The following is a 24,408-nucleotide window of genomic DNA, read 5'->3' on the forward strand; positions in this document are numbered from 1 at the left end:
GCATATTGTAACTTGTATATTTATTTCATTTTCTGCTACGTATTATGTGTGGCTTGCAGTGAGATAAATTGATACTTTTATATTTACCTCTTGTGGTATTCTTTTTCTTCATGTTTGATTTCAAAGGTAACCATCATCACGCTTAATGCACTTTCATATACCCAAATATTTTTGTTCTAAATTTAGGATTAATGTTGATTAAATGATGGCAAAGTAAGCTCTGATATTTTGTAAATATGCGTAGCCCCAGATGGTCTAAAAGAAATGAATTTGATAATTTGATAATTTGACAATTTGATAATTTGACAATTTGATAATTTGACAATTTGACAATTTGATAATTTGATAATTTGATAATTTGATAATTTGATAATTTGATAATTTGATAACTTGATAATTTAATAACTTGATAATTTAATAACTTGATAATTTGATAACTTGATAACTTGATAACTTGATAGACTAATAATCAATACATTCTTAATGCTAATTAACCTATTAATTAAAAATCTCTAGAGATTCCTATTTTATCTTTAGGTGCACATTTGACAAACCAACTAAGCACATTTCAAATAGTTTTTGTATTTCCTCATCCTCTAATTTAGGCATGAAAAATAAGAATTATCATAATTTTTTTTTTTGATACATGAAAATTTTCGCTCGGCCTTACTTCGCTTTATCAGCAGCAGCATTTGTTATCCTGATAAGGACCATTTCCAATCATTCAAGCACGATAAAGCCACTTAATTCGTCATGGCCAAGGAGAAAGACCCAAAGTATGTTGCGAATTCGGCGGATGTCGGTGTGAGAGACGAGTTTTGTGCATTGGTTTCAAAGCTTGATCTTGATAGTGGTGAAACGGAGCATGATGAGTTGCAATCGGCAGTTGATGAATTGAAAGCATTTTTAGACAAAGGTTTCAACCTCACCTCAATAGCACAGTCATTTTCATATGCATCTACAGTCAATGACAACAGAACACTCACGTATTTGACATCAGCATTGTCTAAAGTGATTGATTTTTCAAATGGAAAAGAAGAGCTATCGGAAAGTGTTTCGGGACTTATAGACCAAATATTGGGCCACATTGGTGTTTTCCATCGGAGTTTGAGCAGTTTCAGGCCCAATATCGTGAATCCAATGTTGAAGTTGATGATCTCGATAATAGCATTCGACAAAGGCTCCAGACTTGACAAATTTCTCGATTCTTTTGATCTCACATTAAAATCGCTTCCGAAGTTAGCCATTCCCTCAAAGACGGAGTCGCTGGAGCCTGCCATGTGTCAAAGCGATGCCTCTGTTAGGCACAACTTCGTGAGTTTCTGGCTTGCATTTTGCCAGGCGGTGACGCCACTCACGAGAAAAGATATACTCACTACAAATTCCCGAGTCATGAGTAACATATTTCGATACATAGCAGGCTTTGACAGCCCGGATCTTCAGCACAGTGTGCTAGAGTTTATGGACACGTGTGTGCTGATGGAGCCGTCGTACAAGAAGATGACTAAATGCCGAATAGTCGGTGACTGGGTGATCACCAAGCTTGTCGAGTTGTATTCGATAAAACGCCTCCGCAAGGAATTGCAGCTGTTGCTTTTGAAGATGTGCACGGATGAGGCCGATGGGCTTGTTTTCCGTGACGACAAAGCCTGGTTTTCGGACGATAGTGCCGGTGCAGTTGTTACTGTTGGTGCAAAACAGTTCAAAGTTCACAACAAGTTGATATTCACCATGTTGGTCAAACTCCAGCCTTGCGTTGACGATCTTCAGCTTGATCTGGTTGTGAGAGTCTTGGAGCACATCCCGGAGCTTGTCCCCGCATATAATTACTACTGTTTCTTCACAAATGGTGCACACGATCCCAAACTCACGTCTTTTTATGTTGGCCAGAGTCTTCTTTTGCTCAAGCTTGTTCAGTTGCCTGTTCCAGCCCAGTTTCTCAAGACGATAAAGAAGAAAATCCAATCTGAAACGGACGTACGGGCCACCGCAAACTCAGAAAACAGCAATGTGCTTCTTTGGAACATTGCAGAAGCCATCTGTCCAAGCCAGTTGACGAGAGCTGCATTTGTGAATGGTCTCGGCTCGGATTCGGCTCTTATCGTGCATATTAACCTCGTCCTTATGGTTGCAATACTGCAGAAGTATCAACAGTTCAGCCTGATACTCTCTTATGATAGCAACCAAAGCTACTCGAAGATCGGCTTGGAGTTGACGGAGATTCTCAAAAGCCAGAAATTCCCTCCTTTGGACGTACTCGGCCGCAAAATCAACGAATTGCTTTCCTCGGGAAAAGAATCCCAGAATGTCCTGCTTCTAAACGCTTTCAAGGTTGCTGAATACTACAATGAGGTGTTTGGTGAGTCGGCAAACGTCCGTTTGCACTCTTTTGACCTCACGCAACCAGATAAGCAGTTTAAGGGGCTCGATATGGCAATTCTAAGCTCGTATCTCCGACTTAGTGCCGGGTCCCCGGAGCAATGCTCTTGGTGGAAAAGAGAAAAGAACGCCAGCAACACTCTCTTCACCGCCTTGCTCACACTTCCCTGCCATCATGCTGCAATCAGCGTTAGCGACATCGTTTCTGTTGTTTCGTCTTTGACCTCGGACACCTTGATGTTTTCTGGTTTTAGGGATGCAAACAACAAAGTGCTTTGCTCCCAGGTTTACGCGCTGGTTTTGTCCTTGAAGCGTTTGTCCGTTTTGCACGGCTCAGAAGAGGTGCAAGGTGTGTGTCACGTGATCGATGAATCCGTCTCCAGGTGTGTTCAATCCCCGTACAAGTATGTGGATCAGGCGGCTAAGTACAACTCGGGGCTCAGTCCATTGTTTGTGGTGCTTCTCGAGCAGTCGAAATACTATCAGGGAGATTCTTCCCTCTTGTTTGAGTGGATCCAGCTTGTTGTTCGGTATTTATTCTTGCTTGGAGAGCCACTTAGTGCCATGAAGCAGTGTTTGGCGGAATACTGGCCGAAAGAGGTGTCGATCACGCTTGATTTGGCGAAATATGAGGCCTCCTTGCATGAATTCTGCTCGAAATACTCGAAAACGGAACTTTCAGGTTCCGTGATCGAAAATCCTACAGACAACCTCCTAGACATCCCCTTTTCGGAGCTTTCTTCGCACATTTCGGCAGTCATCCCAACCGCGGACTTTGATGCCGTTTGCTTGCTGATCAGGTGCCATTCGATCGTTGTTTCCGAGGATATATCGTATAAAAAGGCGGAAACGTTGTTGTCGAAGATTCTTTCCAAGTTGGGAAGCTATATTCTCCAAAAGATAGATGATATCGTGAGCAGAAGCAAAGCTGAGGGTGTGCCTCTTCTTTCATCGAAATACTGGAGACCGCTATTTGTGGGAAGTGCTGATTTATCTTCCTCGCATGGTGAAAATCCCGTCCTCAGAAAGCGGATGCTGACTTCCGCTCTACTTAACGAGGTGATGGTTGCAGTTTCAGCACAGATATCTAACAGTGGGACCCAGTGCGACTTGCTTTCGGACTATTCCTCGGCGATTTTCGCACTCTTGACTTCTTTGGATGTCGAATCTGGTGAAAAAATGAGGGAAATGCTTGGGTCAACAGTCTGGGTTCTGCGTGAAGATCAGATTGTGAGTCTGCTTACCAGCTTGAAGGATCGTTTTGTTGTTTCTTCGCTTGTTCAAGAAGCCGCAATAAGAAACATGTCTGTTTCAAAGGAGCTTTTCATGTCTTTGCTGAGTCAGCTCAACGAGAATAATGTGAATTCGTTCTCAAGACTTGCCAACAGCATAGATTTTGATTCCGTTTCTGTGGCTACTCTCTTGAAAGCAAGGCAATCAACCGTTTTCCCGATTCTTACGGTTGCAGCTTCGAAAAAGAAGGAGTTGGCACAGACTTTGGCTACTGATGTCACAGATTCTATTGATGACATCATTGTTTCTGCCGACGGGTTAGTTTTCCTAAATGTTCTTTCCAAGCAGGTCCCGGAGTTTGGTGAGATGCTTTATCCAAAGGTAGTCGAGGCAGTGAGGCAGATTGTGTTGTCGAAAAGCTTCGATAATGCGAAATTGAAGGTGCTTCTTGCGATTTTGTCACAATCCAGCTCGCACCCTCAAAATGAAGATGGAAGGATTGTTGAAAAGCTCCTGGAGCTGCCTGCATTCTCAAACGAGGCGTCACTCGTCTTTTCGAGGGAGTTTGAAGGCTTGCTGGTTAAGTTTGGGGACCTTATTGAGAAGTCTAAGATACGGTTATGGCTTCAAAGGGCAGCCTTATACACTACGCAGATGTTTTCGGAGTGCAAAGGCGAAAAGTTGCCGGCACAGTTTGTGGATTTCCTCATTGCAATGGAGACAGTTCTGCGGGAATTCCCGATATGGAAATACGTCCCCAAGGGAGTCGTCAACTCGCAAATTGAAGGTATTCTTGCAACAAAGTGGATTCGGAACACGGAAGTTCTCCGGTATGTAATTCGAGTCTTGTGTGCTGGATCCGGTCACTTGATAGAGGCAACTAGAGTTCTTCAGATATTCATCAACAACGAATGCAATGGTTTGAGAAATAGTGCCACTGACAGAGAGACGCTGCAGATTCGCTTTTATTCGGCATTGATCATCCACAGGCTTGTTGAAAATGAGCCCAAGAGCCTGGCATCGGTGGATGTGATGCTTTCCATCGTGAAATTCCACACTGCAACGATTTTCCCCGATGATAGCATATTGCGACTCGTTATGAGCCGGCTTGAGGAGTGTTTGGGCGTTAGTTGGATCAACTATGTGGTTGATTGGGAGCTCAGAGAAAGCAATGATGATGATGATGATGCCAACGATACCGATGTTAGGAGTAAGTATGCTTCGGATGATTGTCTGTTTGTGGAGTCTTCTCCTTCCTCTTTGCAGGATCTCCGTGTTATAATCCGGAAATCCATCGTTGACCAAACCATCAGCCACTTTTCGGAAACACAGAGTGTTAGTTTGCCCCATCCAGAGTCTGATGAGGGATTCTTGACGGCATGGGTTGGCTACTTTGAGGAATTCGGTGCTGGTTTGGGCAGCAAGATTTTAAAGAGTGAGTTCCGGTACGACAGCGGATTTTTGATGTTGGCACTTTTGAACAACGACGAGCTCTTTAAGTTTCAGGAAGACAGGCTCAAGGTTTCCGTCCGAGCCCTTGTGGAGTCCGGGATGTTGCAGTTGATCGTGGTGAATCTGGTCAATGCAAAAAATCACGTGAGGCATATTGCCAGAAAACTCGCAGGTGCTATATTTGCGACCCTTGATGAGCAGATGAAGGAGATGGAAAAGCATAACTCGGAAAAGGAGATTGAAAAGTACCACTCGGAGAAAGAGAAATTGCAAAAGTACCACTCGGAGAAAGACGAGTCGGCAAAAGAGACGCCGAAGTTCCGTCCGTACAAAGAAAGAGCGATTTTCAAACTCTTCTTGGGCAACCTACTCAACACGATGGATGATGCAGAAACGAAAAGTGAGGATTCCGGCAGTAACGAGAGCCACGAGAACGACGTCGCACCGATCGTCTTCGTCTTCCTCTCGCACTTGGTCCCCATTCTAATGAATCCGGGCCACTTCATGTATGAAAAGGCTTACCGATATCTGCTGGGAGCTCCCCAGTTCAGAACTTACGAGGTTCCTTTCTTCAAAGCTGTCATGTGTCTCTTCACCAAGGATCAACATGCTTCGGCCGAGTCGGACAACTCCGAGGACTACTACCGCCGGCTCCACTGGTTCCTATCCACACTAAAGGAGTCCATCACGTGTCCTGCTGACTTCAGAATCATCAGGAAAGGCTCCTTCCTGGAAACTTTGTTGATGTTGGTGCATTCTCCATTTCTATACATGCGAACTCAGGGTCTCATCACCGATGTACTTCTCAAATTAGTCGGTGTTGCAAACGGTGCTGATACTTTGATTCGGTCGTCTGGTCTTCTTTCTTTCTTGGAGCAGTACTGTAATGAACTCCGCAGCTCAAAGAAGCTTCTGGACCACCACCCGAACGCAAAAGCAAGGAAGAACTTTCTTCTTTTGGAGTATCAGAGGGTTGCAATTGAAGCTGAGTTGTCCAGCAGTTGCAATGGGTCAAATAAGAGGGCCTTGGAGTGGACTGGAGGTGATTTGCCCAATAGTGTGAAACGTATAATGAGGGATTGAAGGGAGAGTTGATGAAGAAGCTGAAAGCATAAGAAGAGTGTTGGAGTAGAAGCTGAAAGCATAAGAAGAGTGTTGATGAAGAAGCTGAAAGCATAAGAAGAGAGAGTTGATGAAGAAGCTAATTAACAAGTTAATGAAATTAGAGTTAATGAAAAAGCTAATTAAAACCCTTTACGCTCTCTTGTGTATCTTAAAATGAAAGATCGATATTAATTAATGTGTACACCTCTAGAAAAAACATCAGTAGTAATAAAAGAATAAAAATTTAACAGAAAGCCTAGTCTTCCATGTTGACATCACCTTCCTCATCTTCACCTTTAGCATCTTTCGGCACTGTCTCGGCCTTTGAACCATTCTCATTTGTTGCCGCTCCATTATCTCCTTTGACATTCGCTTGTCCTTTAACATCAGTTTCTCCTTTATCCTCAGTTTCTCCTTTACCATCAATTTCTCCTTTATCACCCTTATCCTTGACCTTTTTCGCAAGTTCAAGTGCACGTTTCATAAGTGATTCCTTCTCCATCTTATAATTAGCAAGCTTTCCACTTCGAAGTACCAAATGTGAATCAACCTTGGTCACAAACTTGCCATTTTCGTTGAAAACCAGCTCTGTTCCAACCAGTTTCGACCACTCTCCCATATACAGATTATTGTGCATCTGTACCAATGGCTTTTTCTTCGACAAGCCCGATATCTGGATCTTTTCTAGCGAAGTTGCCTCATTATCCTGCAAATTTGCCTTTAAATCCTCTAATTCCACGTTTGTGTCGTTTGCAGTTGCCGTTTTTGGTGCATTGGTGTTTGTTTCTGCTGTTTGTTCAAGTTCGTTCACGTTTGGTGGAAAAGCAAAGCTCACATACACTGATTTGTACTCCTCATCTTCTTCCTCTTTTCCTTTATCATCTTCCTCTTCTTTTTCTTCTTTTTCTTCTTTCTCTTCTTCTTTCTCATTATCCTTCTCTTCTTTCCCGTTATCCTTCTCTTCTTCTTTCTCTTCTTCCTCTCCTTTTTCTTCCCCCTGGGTTGTTTTATCCGAATTTTCCGTATTCAGAGAAGTCCCTCCCCCAATACCAACATGCTCATTCAAAGCATCTTCATTCTTCTCAATCCCAACATGCTCATTCAAAGCATCTTCATTCTTCTCAATCCCAACATGCTCATTCAAAGCATCTTCATCCTTCTCAATCCCAGTTTGGCCTTCTCCGTTTTTATAGTTTGCTGAATGTGCGAGAACTCCCGGATTCTGCCGGAATTCCATCCACAAGACTTTCTGCACGTTTGGCCTGCTCGGCAAGCTTTCTTCTGTATGCGATATCCTCGTCGGATCCCGCCACAAACTTCGAAGTGCCGTAATCCCAGTTCATCTCAGTTCCATTTTGCAAGTAGCTTGTTTTCCCGTTAATCTTCAAATGCCATTTACCCGTATTCTCGTCCAACTTGTACTGGTCCAAAGAGCAAGTACCAGCCTGGATCCTGGTTGTTTTGCCATCCCCATTGTCCTCCTCCTTTAAATAGTCTCTGTTGTTCTTGTAACCCATCAAAGTCATCCCCAAAGTAATTTTGGATGCCGCGTGTCCTAACAACAGTATGCATTCCGCATTCGGGAACTGTTGCTCCACTTTGGGAATGAACTTCGGCCAAAACGCTGCACACCGGTTGAAAATCTCCTCCTCTGTCTCTCCCTCTTGGCTAGGAGTCATAGTATGCGAATTCCAGGACTCAGAAACGCGTGAAAAGTACTTTTTCATGTTTGAGGCCTCCAACGGTTTGGGGATTTGCCCTCTGTTGCGTTTGAACCACTCCCCAATTCCAAACTCAATGAAAATATCAAGGCCCAGTGCCTCCGCAGTTGGATTCACTGTCTGAACGCATCTGTACATCGGACTACTGAATATCAGCTGTGGTTTAGGAGAAAGCTCTTTTGAAATAAATCCTGCAAGCTGCTTTGCCTGCTCAACACCATGTGGTGCAAGTTGAGGATCTGAATCCACGCCTGTTAGTATTGGGAGTTGCTCGTTTTCTGGAAGCCAGTTTGAACGGTACCCGTGTCTTATAATGTAGATTGTTTTCACTGTCATTCTGTTTGTTGTTTGTAATATTAGTATCTTGTCTTTCTCAAGCTATTTTCACGTCTTCCAAAACCTTATCCGATTTTTGAGGAAGCTTAAGTGCAAAGAGTGGGTTTCAAATATACTGGTTAAAGGAGAATGAACAGTTGTTTATGTGTACTCTAGCAATAGAACCCCCAGACCTGTGTTTAAATTTATTCCTATGACGATACTAAAAAATAAAAAAAATAAAAAAAATTAAATTACCGGCTATTTTTTTTTTCTTCCTTATAGATTCCTCCGTGGTCTCGGACTTCTACTTCGCGAGTTTCCTAATAAAGAATTTTCAGTGACTGAATCGTCGAAGTCCATTTATTTGTCAAGATACGATTGACTATTTTTCAAGAAACAATGGTCAATACTTTGCATTTTCTTGAAAAACACCCGAAATAGTCTTAAATCGTGCAAAGTGGATTTACCTCAGCACTGTGATTTTTCCTTTTCAAGGGATTGGTCCAAAGCATGCTCTATTCTAATTGGTTGAGTAGTACTCTACCATGCATTCAGTATGTCACTAAACTCCACCCAGGCATCATTAATTACTGGTTAATTACGCAATACAATATTAAGTTATAAATATCTTAAAGTGATCGTACTGATTTCATTTCGATCTGTCCAAAATTTTTGTTAACATTTTAATTGGCGCTGGTATTTTTTGAACCAAGATTTTGTTCAAGAAAGAGTTTATTATATTTGTTTGGCAAAACGGCAGTGTAAGAGACCAGAAACATATCCTATCTCTAACTTCGCATTTAAAACCCGGCTTACGTATAATTTGTTGGATAAAAGTATGAAATTAAGTTGAGTTCACGTGCTCTCTTCAGAAATTGAGCCCAAGGCATATCAAAAAGTTTATCGCATAGCGTCAGGTGCGTGGAAACAAAAATCCGATGATAATTTCATCGAATACTAATCTTCAGGTGATTTAGGCATTGCAACTCAGGTTGCCAAATACATTTAGGCGGCTATATTTGCTTTTAGTGGGCTATAATACAATAAATATATGCTTTAAAGTTAATTTCATGGATCGCCGCTTCGTGAATTTACTATTTACCGAATTGCGGATTTCCGGTACCGACGCGTCAAACGACCCAACAACCATCCGGGCAGACGTTTCAAAGACAGATGAACTTTTCTTCGGATCTTTTAGTTCTTTCCATCTTTGCTCACCATCTACCAATTACCGTTTTGAAATTAGACAGCAGACAGTAACAAAATGTCATTTTTTGCCGACTTATGGAAATCCGTGTTTGAACCGGGTGCTAATTCGGCGCTTGTGCAAGCAACACATGGTTCATTCTTTTTGCTTACGTTGTCCTTAATATGGATGATATACACAACACATTCGATTCACTTTATTAATCTATTGGTGATTTCGTCACTTTTATGGATATCTGTTATTTGGTTTCTGTCGGAGCTCAAGAAGGCCAAACTTAAAAGCAATGAAGAAATAGCTAAAGATGATGAAGATCATGCCAAGAGTGCGGAGAAGACCGAAAAGGCAGATAACGAGACCAAAGATGGGACTCAGAAGGTCGAGAAGGAGACAGAAGGGGAAAATAAGAAGGAGAAATAAGCTCACTTGTCTTAATGATGGGGATAGGTCACCTTCTAAAGATTAATGACAGTTGAGCTGCAAAATTTTACGTTTTAACACTAGTCCGAAGATGTCTGATTATTGCAAAGAGTTGATTGAAAGCCCGAGACCGGACGAAAATGGAATAAATTCCAAGAGCAAGGTGAGCAGGAATTTCAAAGTCCGTAAATATATGATTAGCAAAGTCTGGGCGACGGCATCTGGAAGGTTAAATAGATGAATAGAGATATAGATATATATATATGGTATGCCGGATAGTGCGATAATAAAACAGAGATTCCGAAATTTGAAAAAGAAAAAGTTTGATTCGTACGCCTTAAACGATGGGCGGAAAATATTATTCACAGTAAATTTCCGAAGTATTTAAGATGTCAGTCTGCCTTTCAATTATGGAGTATGAAAAAGCTGTCTTTATACATGTAACATTTTGCAGTTCTACGCAGCAAGACTGAATTGCATCACTCGGTAATTTGAACATTATGCGAAAATACACTAGCTTTGAACCTAAAGAACCTGTAGTTCTAGAACCACCAAAGAACCAACCTTTCACATTGAAACAGTTGAGTGAATATGATGGGAATCAGAAAAAGCAGGTGTACGTTTCGATTAACGGAACAATATTCGATGTGACTCCAAAGCGTGAATTGTATGGAGATGGCGGAAGATATCACATGTTTGCAGCAAAAGATGCAAGTAGACCATTGGGAAAAATGTCATTCGATGAGGCTGATACAGATTCATCGATTAGTTGGGATTGCAGTGATTTGACAGAAAAACAGATCTCCACGAAAGATGACTGGTATACCTATTTCAGCAAACGGTACAACATTGTTGGGAAGGTGACAGATATTCCAAAGAAATGAATAAGGGTGGAGAGGAGAAGAGTACTCGCTTGAAAGTCAGGAATGATGATGAATGCTAATGAGACACGAACAACTACCTATAGGATGATTGATTTATCGATTTATCGATTCATTCATTCATTTCTTTGCTTATCTGGCCTTTCTGTTGTGTCCTGCACGCTTTCGTGGTATCGCACTCTTGAATACGGGACTATAGGACAAAAGTATAGAGTTCAAGATTAATATAATAATACATGACACGAGAAAATGAGTCGGCGCTAATGAGTACAGTAGTTTTGGCAAAAACGGGTAAAGCAGAACGCGAAACAATTGTAATAATATAGTAATCGAGTAATTTTCATTCAGTGTACCGGCGTTTAGCTCCATGAATACGATTTTGTTGGCCGGGTAATATGAAGGTTGGTATTTTCGATATGTTCGATTCATTCCTTCACAGACAATAGCACAAGGAGAAAAAGAAAGGGAAAAAACACGCGGTAGACGCCGAAACGAAAATTCAGGTACGAAAATATTTTCTATTGAGAAACTGTTTGGAATCGGTATGTTGGCACTATGCGGCATCATGCAGGGAAGAAAAAGTTAGACAGGAAAATCTGCAAGTCTCGGCATCGGATTTGAAAAGCGAATTTGGAGATTTTGAGTTAGCTGGTAGGTATGCTTAAAACGGTTATGGTAATTTTATTAGATGTGATTAGATGTGGGAGTTTGACGAGAGCAAAACACGAATTGGTAAGGAAAGGGAAAACAGTGAATAAGGATCATGTGGAGGATTAGAAAAAGAACAGGAAGGAGGGAATAAAAAGAATATGAATAAATGAAACAAATTAGTAGGAAGGAAGGATAGAAATGGTTTGGTAATGGCAGAATACGAAATTATAGTAGCAGTGAAGTTTCGGCGATAAAACTAGAAGTAGACATTATTGTATTATTGTGTAATATTACGACATACCAGGGAAAAAGGTGGGAATAGTGTGAAAACTATGAACAGTGTGAAAACTATGAATAGTGCGAAAACTATGAATAGTGTGAATATAGTAGGAACCATGAATGGATACTGTGAAAACAGTAAAGGGAGAAATAGTAAGAGAAAAAGAGAATAAATACCAAATTGAGATCAGAATCAGCAGCGGAAACGCATACATGTGAATGGCGAATGATGTATGCAAAGAAAAACAAAAAGGAAAGTGCGATCGGAAGCCCTGATCTAACCAATAGTGTCGAGTAATATTAAGAAAAACACGGTCAAAAATGAGCCCCTTGCGTTATACAAGCAGACGCGGTGGCCTTTTGTGCCGATACAGTAGGTGTGTGTGCCTTTTTAGGCGGTGGGCACAGATCCTGGTGGATATTTTGAGAGGTGAGGTTTTCTAAAAGGGATGGACCCTGGAAATTTCTTTGTGTGGGTAACAATGAAAGTTGAAGATGCATAAAATTTTGCAGCCGGAACGACATTTAAGCGGGAGGCGTGTACGTGGATGAGAGCGTGGGATTAGGAGTATATTCGGCTTTCATATTGGAATTGCCGAGTAGAGAATGAGCTATATGGGGAATGAAACAAATGCCATTCTAAATGTTCTACTTGTTTTGCTGCCGGGACAAAGTATGCACAAGTAAACGATTTTCTGCGTTCTCATTCGTGTTCGGTTTTATTCTCTGTCCGAATTTTTTCAATCTTTATTCATTCGTTGATTTTTTCGATTGATTATATTCATTCAGAGATTTTCCATTTAGTGAGTTTCCATTGAATTTCCATTTAGTGAACTTCCATTTACTTGTTCACCATCTAGTTATTCACCATCTAGTGATTCTCCATTTACCATACCGAATTTCAATTTGTTTCTCCTTTTCCTCTGTTTCCGCATTTTCATTTGTTTTCGCATCTTCACCCATTTATCTCCCTGATTTTTTATTTCATCCATTTATTTTGTGATTTAATTCATTTATTTTCCCTCTCATTCACTTATTCCACTATTTTTTTATTCACTTATTTTATTTTTTCTGGCATCCTCGACCTGTATTCGATTTATTCCATCCACTTTTTCGTAGCATCTACTAGTGGTAAACATCACACATCACAAGGACAATTATACACATTTTAGGTCAACAGATTGCACGTCGAGTATCTCGGACACGCTTATTTTCAACAGTGCGAAATCAACATTACCGAAAGCAGGTGGGAATTTGTTCGTTTGACCTGGGGCACAAATCATTCCTGAGAGTTTGAATTTAGAAACGCAAAACACGTTACAGGCAGGAGGTAAAATTACCGAATTAGAGCACTGTCATCAGCGGCATTGTCCAGAGCATATATCTAAAGAAGGCACATTCGAGATCTGGGCAGGAGTTCGGGATTTTCAAACAGAGCAAGAAGAGAAAGGAAAATAAAATAGAAGAAAAGTATACAAGTAGAGGAGCAGACACATATTGAAAATATAAGCAGAGCGAGAACTGCAGGTTGCCAGAAAGATTCGAATTGAGAAAAAAAATCACGACAAAAAATGGAGGCAGCAATGTCTATTATGGGCGGGCGCAAGGACCGCCACCAGCTGTTGAATGGGATCCCGCAGTCGCAGGCCAGCATGGCGCTAGGGAGAAGCGCGTTTATTGATGTCACCAAGGAGATACCCTTAGATGCGCAGCCGCAGCCCGGCGCCGTGTACGACGGCGGCCAGCCGCATATCAACAGCATGAGCAGTTACCAGATGCCGCCTTCAGCGCCGGGCTCGCGCCATCAGTCGATGTCCTCCGCAATCGGCCGGCGCTTCAGGAAGCCGCATTTTGCGCATGCGCGCCGCGGCTCCAAAGATGCGGCTGGCGACAATGACGACTTTAACGGTGACGCTAATGTCGCGATGAGCGGCGCTGAGCCGGACATGTCTCTGGGGGATTTAAGGCACCTTCGGGGCGGCGGGCGGTACGGTGGCGCGGCGGCTAATCCGAATTCGTCGATAGACACGCTATCGTATGTTCCCACGTACAACGGGATGCCTGCGGGCGCAGGCGCAGGTGCGAGTGCGGGAATGGGAATGGAGATGGGCATGGGCCCCGGCGCGTTTGCGCAGGGCAAGGGTCGCCAGCTGGCGCAGATGTCGAACACCGCATACCGAAAGCAGCAGATGATGCAGAAGAAGCTGAACGCGATGCGCATGGCGCAGCGCGGTGGTGGTGCGTACGCTCCCGGCGGCGCATATGCTCCCGGCGGCGGCGCACCCCGCACAATGAGCCTTCAGTCGTTTGGCGGCGCTGGGTACGGCCGGCGTATGGGGCCACCTGGCGCTTATCAGGGACAGCTGCGTGGGCCAGGCACAGGACCTAGCACAGCGCAGGGACACTTGAATAGCATGAGCGCATTGAGCCCTCGCCCGCGGATGCACGGCGCAGGCATGCAGCCAGGAATGGGCGCTCCAGCGCAGCCGGGACCCCCAGCCGGGTACCCGCGCGCAATGTCGATGCAGACCACAGGGTACTACCGGCGCGGGGCAAATGCGCCCGCAAGGTATAACGGCGCCGTGCCTCAGTTCCGCCGGCCGCCATTTGGAAATCCCTCCGGCCAGCCCCGCGCGCGGAGGATCAGTCCTTCCGATTCGCAGAATTCGGCTTCTTCTTTTTCGGGGGGTGAGACTGAGAAAAATATGCAGATGCAAATGCAAAATCAGCTTCATTATCAAAATCAAACTCAGTATTCATTAAATTCATCCCAAAGTGCTCAAAATTCATTTCAAGATATTCCGAATCCATCCCATTCTCCTGATCCATCCCATTCTCCTGATCCATCCCATTCTCCAGATCTATCCCATTCTTCAAATCCATCTCATTCTTCAAATCCATCTCATTCTTCGAATCCATCCTATTCTCCAAATCCATCCCACAATTCAAATCCATCCCACACTACAAATACATCCCACGCTCCAATTCCTCCTCAACATGCTCCAATTCCACCTCAACATGTCCAAAACCAACCATTTCACATCCAAAATCAGGACACATACAACAACTCGAGAACACCAATCCAGAATTCAAACCCATCAAGTCTAAACTCAGGTACTCTGGATCCAGGAAGCAGGCATGCCGATTTCAGCCAGAACGGCCAGCAAAACCTGCAGAAAACAGCACAGCAAGAAAATCAACCAAGAAATTCTAGAAGCAGCTTTTCTCAGGAGCTGGGTTCTGTTCCAGAACAAAGGGGACTATACGTGGAAAGAGGAGAAAAAACAGATTCTCGGCCGAAAAACCAGAAAAGACAACTTGCAAATCTTGCAGATGGAAAAATTCCGGCCCCAATGCACTCGAAGCCATCGCAACTTCCTCCAGATCCTTCTAGAAGCAGCCGGAACAGCTTTGGCTCTATTTGGGATGAGTATGGCTATGATGAGAAGGATTTCTTTGCGGTTAAGAGCGAAAAGAGTTCCTTTAGGGAAAATGACTCTGCTAGAGAGAAGGATTTTGGGGATAAGAGTTCTTTTAGAGAAAAGAATTCTTCTAGAAACAATTATGGCATCAATCAGGATAAGCATGACATTTATCAGGGTAGCGATTACAGTTATCAGGACAATTACGGCATTCAAACAAGTCATATTAAAGCAAATCAGATTCGGGCAAATAATGATGCTTATCAATCAAATCATGGTATTCCTCACAGCCAAAACAGGCCTGAAGATAACTACCCGAACCGAGAGACAAACTTGAAACCTGCCTCAGCAAAAGGAAAGGTGTTTAAACCTCAGACAGGTCACGTGAAGGTGAACAGGTACGATTTTAGCGATAGTGATGATGAGGAGGAAACAGAGGAAAACTTTGAAAGAGTACCTGAGCCTAAGGCTCATTCAGTTAAGGATTCGCCATTCAGATCCAGCAGTAGTATACTTGAGGGGAAAAACACTGGTTCTTATTCAGCAGGAAAAAGTGCTTTTAGAGGTGGATCTAGAAGTGGGTCTGTATCTGAGAGATCTAGAGGTGGATCTAGAAGATCACCTAGAAGTGGATCTAGAAGATCATCTAGAAGTGTGTCGAGAAGATCATCTAGAAGTGTGTCGAGAAGATCATCCATATCGAGAACATCCTCGCAATCATTACCATATGTGCCAAATCAGGCTCAGACTGAGTCTTTTAAGGTTCCTGCAGCCCCAGCGTTGGCTAATGATACATCCTCGTTTACTTCTTCGTCTACTTCGTACAGTGATTCGATCCGAAAGACGCCTGATATGACTCTTAAGACGTCTGGCGGCCGGGATGATGATAGTGATGAGATTGAGCAGTTGAGTCTTGATAATGGGGAGGCGAAGAAGGAGCAGAGTGAGAGTTATAAAAGTGAAGAGAAGGAGAGAAGTGAGAGTTATAGGAATGGAGAGAAGGAGAGGAGTGAGAGTTATAGAAATGAAGAAAAGGAGAGGAGTGAGAATTACATAACTGACGAAAAGAAGAGAAATGAAAAACCTGAAAAATTCAATGAAAACAACACTATTCAAAAAAGCACAGGCAGCGGAATGAGCGGCAGTCTAGACTTTAGAGAAAGCCCCAAACACAGAGAGAACAAAAGTAGGGTGTTCGATCCTCAAGTGTCGAAACAGGCGACTTTCGGAAATCCTCTGGGTGCAGTGAGCGACTCGGACGCGTCGATTAGCGACGATACCGACAGCATCTCGGTTCGGCGGTCTTTCAAAGAGAAGAGACTTCCCCAGCATCCTGCAGATTCTACAAGTAGTGGATCCGGCTTGGGAATGCCAAATTCTTTTGGATCCAGCTTGCACTCCAAAGCTTCCAAGACATCCAGCAATTTGACCCGGAAGCCACCTCCATTGCCGAAGGATCCGGCCTCCGAAATTCGGCAAATGCAGTTTTCTAGCCTTTCGCCGAACCCACAGGCCGTTATTCCATCTCCAACTCCCCAAAAACAGTCTTCCGAGGACCATTTCGGAAACCATCGCCGGTCATCAAGCAGGCATAAGAGCAGTAACACGTTGTCAAGCATTGAAAATGCAATTGCCAGATCTCCGAGGGTTGCTGGAGCCAAACATTTCTTCAGGAAGCTTGCACACAAGAATATCCGGCATTTGTCCCGGGGACATTCTTCCAGCGGCGATAAAATTAGCGGTGAAGATTTCAACAAGCACGTTAGTCGGCCTTCTGTTGATTTCAACAACTATCCTCCGTTGCCTGAGAAGAAGGGAGAGAGGCTTTCTGTCAAAGTGAACGCACTTCCTAAAGCAGGTGCACCTTCTAAAGAGAATGCACTTCCTGAGACAAAACCACATTTTAAAGAGAATGCACTCCCTGAAACAAAACCACTTCCCGTTCCTTCCGAGCTTCGTTCGCCAGTGAACTTGAAGCATCCATCTTCACCAAATTTGAAGGTTTCTTCACCGGCAAAACGGCATGTGGAGAACACACAGCCTCCACTTCCTCCCCCAAAATCACCTACCCAGGATTCATTGATGAACTACAGACTCACACTTCGCATTTCGCAGGATGAAGATGAAGATGCAGACTCCGACCACCGGTTGTCGAAATTGTTGGGAATGAATACAGATGTGGGCAGTTTGAATAACGAAAATACTGCAAAGACTTCTCCAAAAAGGCGGTTTAAGCGTGGCTCACCTTCGAGTTTGGTTGCAGATAAGCGGTACACAAACCTCAGTCAGCTGACCAGAGGCTCACAGAACACGAAAAGTGTTGAAGATGCCAGTCAACCTGCCAAGAATACTCCCAACGGGATGAGAAATGAGTCCACAGAGACACAGGCGGAGTCAGGCGAGAATTTGGACTTGCGACAGTACTTGGACCCATCGCAGCAAGGTATTCTTACAGATACAGAGAAGATTATGCGCGAGTTGCAAGTCGTATCGACAGAATTGGCCAGCTCGATATCCAGAGAGCTTTCATTGGAGAGCAAGCTGAAGTCAGAGGAAAAATTGAGTCCATCGATTCTTTATGAGACGAATGCAGGCTCCAAGATCGCAGATTTGGTGAAGCAACTCAACGGTGAGCGAAACAAGAGATACGCAGTTGAGCAAACGCTTCTCAAGGTTGCAAACGGCACCAGCTTTGGATCTGAGGTCACCAGATTGAACTACGAAAACAGTGAGTTGCGAAAACAGGTGGTGGACCTGGAGGAAGGCCAGAAGTCCAGCAGCAAGAAGTTGCAGATGCTACTTGAAGAGAAAGAGAGTCTCAGTACGAAACTGGATGACATGACTGAGCAGTTCAAGAATTTGACAAACAACGTTATTCCAGGCCTCAAAAATCGCATAGAGATCCTGTCAAGCAGCAATGCACCCAAGGAATCGCTGGAAGAGCAAGTGTCATCACTTAAATTGCAGAATGAGAACCTCAAGCAGAAGCAGGTGACCCAGGATGACGATAATACAACCATCAAGAAGCAGCGTGACTCACTTAGAGAGGCCATCAAGAGCCTAAGAGTCCAGAATGAGGTCAACTTGAGGTTGCATACCGAAAAAGTCAAGACTTTGGAGCAGCGTTTAGGCACTCTTTCAACCTTGAATGCTGAATTATCCAAGAAGATGATGGCTTCCGGATTAGTCAGCCGAGGCGATCTTAGTGTGATGAGTTCACCAAATGTCAGAAATAATACTTCATTCAACCAGAAGGCATGAGATGTGAAGAAGAAGAAGGAGATTGTGGGTAAGGATTTGGATTGGTACCAATGAGGGATGCCGGTTTTTGCTTTTACTTGTTTTTGTCATATTATACCTTAGCATAGCATACACAAGCTTTTTGTAATACATTATTTAATTGCCAATACACATAATAATGAGTTGAATGGTGATGGTGAGTAAAGAGTAAAGAGTGAAGAGTGAAGAGTGAAGAGTGAAGAGTGAAGAAGTAAGGAAGTAAAGAAGTAAGGAAGTAAAGAAGTAAAGAAGTAAAGAAGTAAAGAAGTAAAGAAGTAAAGAGTGAAGAGTGAAGAGTGAAGAGTGAAGAGTGAAGAAGTAAGGAAGTAAAGAAGTAAGGAAGTAAAGAAGTAAAGAAGTAAAGAAATAAAGAAGTAAAGAAGTAAAGAAGTAAAGAGTGAAGAGTGAAGAGTGAAGAGTAAAGAAGTGAGAAAGTAAGGAAGTAAAGAAGTAAAGAAGTAAAGAAATAAAGAAATAAAGAAGTAGTCAAGTAAAGAAATAAAGAAATAAAGAAATAAAGAAGTAGTCAAGTAATCATTTTAATGCTTCTATCTGTTCTATGATATAGTGATCGAGCCACTTCTGCACGGCTACAACAACTCGCTGAAAAAAGAAGAAAGAAAAAAGAAAAAATATCGGAGCGAAAAATATCCATCGCACTGATATCAGGGCTTTTTCATGTAATCACTCAGCCAAACACATGTCAACAGCATACAGGTAAAAAAGACATAGAATTAAACATTTTCTCACCATTTTCTTCCTCCAGCATGTCTGATTTGATTAATCGCAAGCGTTCCTTTGAAGAAGCCGACTCTGACTATGAGCCATCTGGTCTAGATGCACACGGAGAGAAAAGACCACAGGAAAATGATTATGAGACAAACAAGCGCCGCAGAGTAAGGCATCATAGCAACTTACCGCCGGAAATCGAAACCTTGAAAGAGATATGTGGTGGAATTTCGAGACTCGGCGAGCACAAGTCTCTTTTATCGTCGGATCTTGTCTTTTTAAGCAGGGATATTGCCAATTGGATAGGAGAAGGTGATTTCAAGCAGAACTTCCTCAGCTTTATATATGCAAACGTGGTTGAGCAGCCTGAGAGAATGCAGATCGTGTCCCTATTGGTGCGTTGCTGCAATGTTAGAAATGCTGATATAGGAGAGGCGGTCGTCAGTCACTTTTCTGGAAAGATTGAAGAAACGTTGACCAAAATTCAAAATGGACAGTTGACAGCGGCAAGACACAATGGTGATGACAATGAACCCGGAGAGGTGACGAGATTGAAGCTTGAATCGCGTTTCTTGGCACTGTTGGCACCAATTTTGACGAGCATCGATCCTGTTCTCGAATTGTTTTATAAACTTATCTCCACATCCATTTCTCTTCAGGAGCAAAAGACTTCCTATTCTGGACTGGCCGAAGAATTATACGTTTCGTTCATGCTCTCTGTTCCATATCTAGTATATGCAACCGATCGTGTGGAAGAGACCAAGCAGAAATGCTCGAAAGTGGTCGAGGAAGGCTCAAAGTTCGAAATTAAGCATTCTACGTATCCAGAGAAGTTCGCCTTGTGCTTCCATTCGGAAGATAAGAACTTACTCCCGTACGAACCTACCCGGATTGCTTCATTGGTGGTAGACTCAGTCAAGGATCTAGATATCAGTGTTTTCGCGGATTATCATGCCGAAACCGAGGAGACTTTGGAAAGAGTTCAAAATGACGATAAAGCGAAGAATAATGAAAGTAACGAGTCTGCAGACGGGGATGTGGAGATGAAGAAGGAGGATATAGTTGAGAAGAAGCACGAGATTCGCTCGTTTGAAGTTCCGTCTGCCGATGAATTCGCCAAAATCGAACTTTCTGGAACGGTCGACAGTCTCTGGAAGTATCCAAGGTTTTTCAACGAGGTTTTCACGCAAGGTGATTCTTCCTTTGCTACAATCCCACCTAAAAACTCATACGTGAGATTGCTCTTGCAGGATGTTATCCAGGACGAGGTGCAAAACATGGAATTCAACCGGATCACAGTCTCTCGGCATTTGATGGGAATTCTTGGATTCATTAACGACAAACTGTTCGCCAAGCTTAACTCGTCAGATGACAAGCTCACAATCGTGAACGACATGTTGAATGGTGTCGATCTTGTGGAAAACTTGGAGAGCAACCCGGAAATCCCGGATAATATGAAGGAGAAGATGTTGGCATCCGCCAAAAAGATACAAGTGGAATTTGAGGAAGGATACAAGTCAACATGGAAGATCGAGCAGGTTGTTACAGAGGCAGTTGCGGATTTGATGCTTCATGTTCCATCAACCACTCTTCCAGCGGTCTATTACCAGAATTTGCTTGCCGATACATGCGGAAGAGATTGGGCATTGATGAAGAAGAGTGAGGATTCGGCCGAGAAGGTTGCATTTGCAAAAACTGTGGCCTCAGCAATTGACTTCTTCTACAGAAATGGCAAGACACTTGATTACGATGCAAGAAGACGCTTTATATACTGGATGGCAGTCCAGTTGGGCAGCTTCAACTTCGAATGGAAGTGGACCGAATGGCTAGACGAGTTTTTGAAGTTGGGCGAGTCAACTTATCATCCAACTGTGTATATGCTCCACAATATTGTGGGCAAGGAGGTTCGTTTGAGTACTCCTTCGTTTATTAGGAGCACACTTCCAAAACAGCTGCATCAGTTCACGGATCTTTCTCTTTTGGACCAGGATCAGGTTTTGCAGTTTGACACGTTGTTGTTTGGAGATGCTCTAGCCAAACAGTGTAAGGAGGCCAATGCGGAATTACTGAAGTCTGATTTTGAGGATGCAAAGCCAAGTGATGAGGCTGCAAGTGGAAATGCAGAAACTTTCCACTTGCTCAACCAGTATCTATTTAACAACGAAGACCACATTTTCCACGAGATATGCCACAGTATCTACACAAACATGCAGGAGGGTGAGTCCTTGCAAAGCTTTAATGATCTCATTGCTGAACTCACGAGCCAGATTAAGGAGGCAGACGAGTCCGAGCAACCAAAATGTGGCATTGCGAGGTATATTGTAGTGCTTGTTACGCAGTCTGTGTGCGTTATTGGGTCAAGATCGCTTTCTGTGATAGACGGAGGAGCATTAGAGTTGTGTGGGGACAAAATACGCAAAGTGCTAAGACTTGAATTGAAGGATAAGGACACAGATGCCGAAGATATTGACAACGACCAATTTTCCGACGTTTCAGACACTCAACAGAGGCAGAAGTGGGTGATCGAGGCAGTTCTTCGTCTCTGGAACAGAGAGCCAAGAATTGGGTACTTGGTCTTGGAGAAAATGCGCAATAAGGAGTTGGTCACAAGCTCACAAATCGTGGAATCACTATTCACTGCCCATGGCACAAAGATTCCAGCTTTGACCGAATTATACGCGGATGAACTTTTGGACAGGCTTCTTCTTCAGAGAAACCTGGGTGAGAGTGAGGATGATGAAGCAGAGGAGGACCACAATGATCAGAAATGGACCTGCTTTGCCAAATCGTGCTTGAAGACTCTCAATACACTCATTTCTGATTATAAGGATGAGGCAGAAGAAAAAGGAACAATCGACATCAAATCAAGCGAAAAACTTGCATGTGAGGATGCTACGGTTACTAAGAAGAGTACAGATCTTCTCTGGGCTATCGATGGGCTCCTTCAACTAGTCGAGAGCAAGTTGAAGAAAGACGAAAGTAGAAAAGAGAAGCTGGAAATTTTCAAAGATGCATTGTCTGAAGTCGAGGATACAGATATCCAGGAGCAGGTGAGAAAGCTTCTTGCAGAGTTTGACGAGTACTGATTTGTAGGAATTGTACAATTATAGCCACGTTTAATAGTTGATTGATGTCTTAGTAGATGTTTCAGCATTGTATGAGCACCGTGCAGGCCATGTTATTCAGTGCAAGGATGTAGACGCCGAATCGAAATCCGAGGATGAGAAAAATGCTAGGAAAGATGATCAGCAATGCAAAAAAAATTAGAGTGAAAAAAAATAAAAAAATAAAAAAATAAATAAAAAAAAAAATAAAATTTGGTAGGTCTCTTTCTCGGAAGTACATGGAAGAAAATATGAAATGGATAGACAGTAGTGTGTAACGAAATACCGAATATAAGGAAAGAAAGCACCAAAAATACAATAAGGAGAGAGAATTCAACAAACAAGTGAATCCCACTCGGAAAAGCCTTCTATTTTTAGGTGCGGTCAAAAGACAGACCTGCAATTGGAAAGATTGTTCTAAATTATTCAGCAAGTAGATCAATAGAGATGAAAATTCGGGAAGAAGAGTCCAATAGAAAAAAAAAAAAATGCACAACAGCACAACCATAAGTTATTCCATTGTATTGGTGCATGTCAATTGTGTTTGCTTTAAGCATCTAGATTGTTTTAAGCAGGCGCGTACTGGCCACTGAATTCGCGATGCGTGTTTTGGCTTACGTACGTGGGCTTGAAGTGGGAGAAGGAAAAAGCGAAGAAAAATATTTGGGGTGGAATTGAGCATACCGGTTTAAGCACGTAAGCAAGCATATTAAAGCTTACCGATTTAAGCCAGCACATTTAAGCCAGCACATTTAAGCAGGCACATTTAAGCCAGCACATTTAAGCCAGCACATTTAAGCCAGCACATTTAAGCAGGCACATTTAAGCAGGCACATTTAAGCATGCACATTTAAGCATACAGTTTCAGTATATTATTTCAGCACGCAAATTCCAGAATGCAATATTTGAGACTTGTTTTGGAGGAACTCGAAAGTGGAAACAGGGTGGTGACTAGTGCCTTTGGCCAAACCATGTGGCACAGATAAAACAAAAGACACATGTAGCAAGGTATTACAGGATTAAGCGCCAGTGAAGTAATTAATTCTGTTTATTTATTCCAAACGCAAATAATCTTTTTTGCGAAATTCGGCATACACGGGGAAGATTAAGCGCCCTGGCAATAGAGAGATAAAGCGAAATGGGAATAGAAACAGGATGTTAACACCGAATAAAAGGACGAATTAGCAGCCGGAAACGGTTTTATTTTTGCCTCAAGGCAGTACCATAGACGAATACATCCAACCACAATTGTCAAGTGCGAGTAATAGGTAATACACGATTGTACTATTTTTAAAGCAAAAGATTTTTGTTCTACTTGATTTTTTTTAATTTTTTTTTTTTAAATTTAATTTTTTCTGTTGTTCGGATATAGTATCTGATCCAGCTTGGATTTTCGCTTCCTGGTTGTTATCACTTTTAAGTTATCGTAAGGGTTTGCTTTGATTAAACTCTTGTGGTAGCCAACTGAGCAGCTTTAGTTGGAACATTACTGCTGGAAAGCAAAAGGGATACAAATTTTCTTTCGTTGAAGCGATATCAGCACGGAGAATACGAATAACAGTGTTCAATTAGTGGATACTTGAGTTTCATTTCTCTGAGTTGGTTGACAGTTTTTTTTTTTTTACAAATACATCCAGTCTTATTTATCAGTTGGACACAGCGGCATTTAGTGGATATCAGATTCGCTTAAGGTAAGTTTATATGGAGGATGTATCGATCTAGTGAAGAGAGCAGAAAATTAGAAAGTTATTTTAGCGCGAGTAATTTTCAAGAGGAGGAGGAATGAGGGGATAAGGGCATGAGAAGAAGAGAAGATAGAGGATAGAGGATAGAGGATATAGCTTATTGGATTGAGGATTGAGGATCGTAGGGCAAGGGATCAGAAATATCTTTATTAATTTGTTGCTTTTCTTTGGATGCCTGGAATTGTGATTTGTTTGTTTCGAGACAAGTTTTCTGCGCCTCAGCGAAGGAGATAAAAATTCAAAAGGAGTTGGAGCTGAGATAGAGGAGGAAAATTTTTTCCTGTATCTGAGATAATCTCCTTTTTTATTTCTTATTGTGTTTGTTGTTATAGGAGAGGTTTCAGCGCGTCGTGTTTAATTTTTTAATTTTTATTTTTCTGCCCTGCACATATTCTCTGCATGAGGTGCCAAATATTTATTTCTGATCTGGCACGATTGGCTTGAGCTTTTGTTTCTTTCCCGTTGCCTTTTCCTTTTCATTTCCCTT

The 24,408-nt window shown here is 42.6% G+C and overlaps 6 protein-coding genes across 6 annotated transcripts; 5 read left to right on the forward strand and 1 right to left on the reverse strand.

Annotated features, from left to right (window-relative positions):
- Positions 1 to 753: 753 nt before the first annotated feature.
- Positions 754 to 6,147, forward strand: BRETT_004965 (uncharacterized protein; the record flags this gene model as incomplete). The annotated part of the gene is made up of 1 exon (XM_041283452.1): positions 754 to 6,147. One exon carries the CDS (start codon positions 754 to 756, stop codon positions 6,145 to 6,147), a length of 5,394 nt encoding a protein of 1,797 aa, XP_041136804.1.
- A 277-nt stretch (positions 6,148 to 6,424) lies between these two features.
- Positions 6,425 to 8,225, reverse strand: BRETT_004966 (uncharacterized protein; the record flags this gene model as incomplete). The annotated part of the gene is given in 2 exon segments (XM_041283453.1): positions 6,425 to 7,365; positions 7,382 to 8,225. 2 exon segments carry the CDS (start codon positions 8,223 to 8,225, stop codon positions 6,425 to 6,427), a joined length of 1,785 nt encoding a protein of 594 aa, XP_041136805.1.
- Positions 8,226 to 9,471: 1,246 nt separating this feature from the next.
- On the forward strand, positions 9,472 to 9,831 carry BRETT_004967 (uncharacterized protein; the record flags this gene model as incomplete). The annotated part of the gene is made up of 1 exon (XM_041283454.1): positions 9,472 to 9,831. The coding sequence occupies one exon, from the start codon at positions 9,472 to 9,474 to the stop codon at positions 9,829 to 9,831; it is 360 nt and encodes a 119-aa protein (XP_041136806.1).
- Positions 9,832 to 10,331: 500 nt separating this feature from the next.
- Positions 10,332 to 10,715, forward strand: BRETT_004968 (uncharacterized protein; the record flags this gene model as incomplete). Its single annotated transcript, XM_041283455.1, has 1 exon — positions 10,332 to 10,715. One exon carries the CDS (start codon positions 10,332 to 10,334, stop codon positions 10,713 to 10,715), a length of 384 nt encoding a protein of 127 aa, XP_041136807.1.
- A 2,498-nt stretch (positions 10,716 to 13,213) lies between these two features.
- On the forward strand, positions 13,214 to 18,325 carry BRETT_004969 (uncharacterized protein; the record flags this gene model as incomplete). The annotated part of the gene is made up of 1 exon (XM_041283456.1): positions 13,214 to 18,325. One exon carries the CDS (start codon positions 13,214 to 13,216, stop codon positions 18,323 to 18,325), a length of 5,112 nt encoding a protein of 1,703 aa, XP_041136808.1.
- A 785-nt stretch (positions 18,326 to 19,110) lies between these two features.
- On the forward strand, positions 19,111 to 22,158 carry BRETT_004970 (uncharacterized protein; the record flags this gene model as incomplete). Its single annotated transcript, XM_041283457.1, has 1 exon — positions 19,111 to 22,158. The coding sequence occupies one exon, from the start codon at positions 19,111 to 19,113 to the stop codon at positions 22,156 to 22,158; it is 3,048 nt and encodes a 1,015-aa protein (XP_041136809.1).
- Positions 22,159 to 24,408: the final 2,250 nt, after the last annotated feature.

This window comes from Brettanomyces bruxellensis, chromosome 7 (assembly GCF_011074885.1).
Source record: "Brettanomyces bruxellensis chromosome 7, complete sequence".
Taxonomy (NCBI): Eukaryota; Fungi; Ascomycota; class Pichiomycetes; order Pichiales; family Pichiaceae; genus Brettanomyces; species Brettanomyces bruxellensis.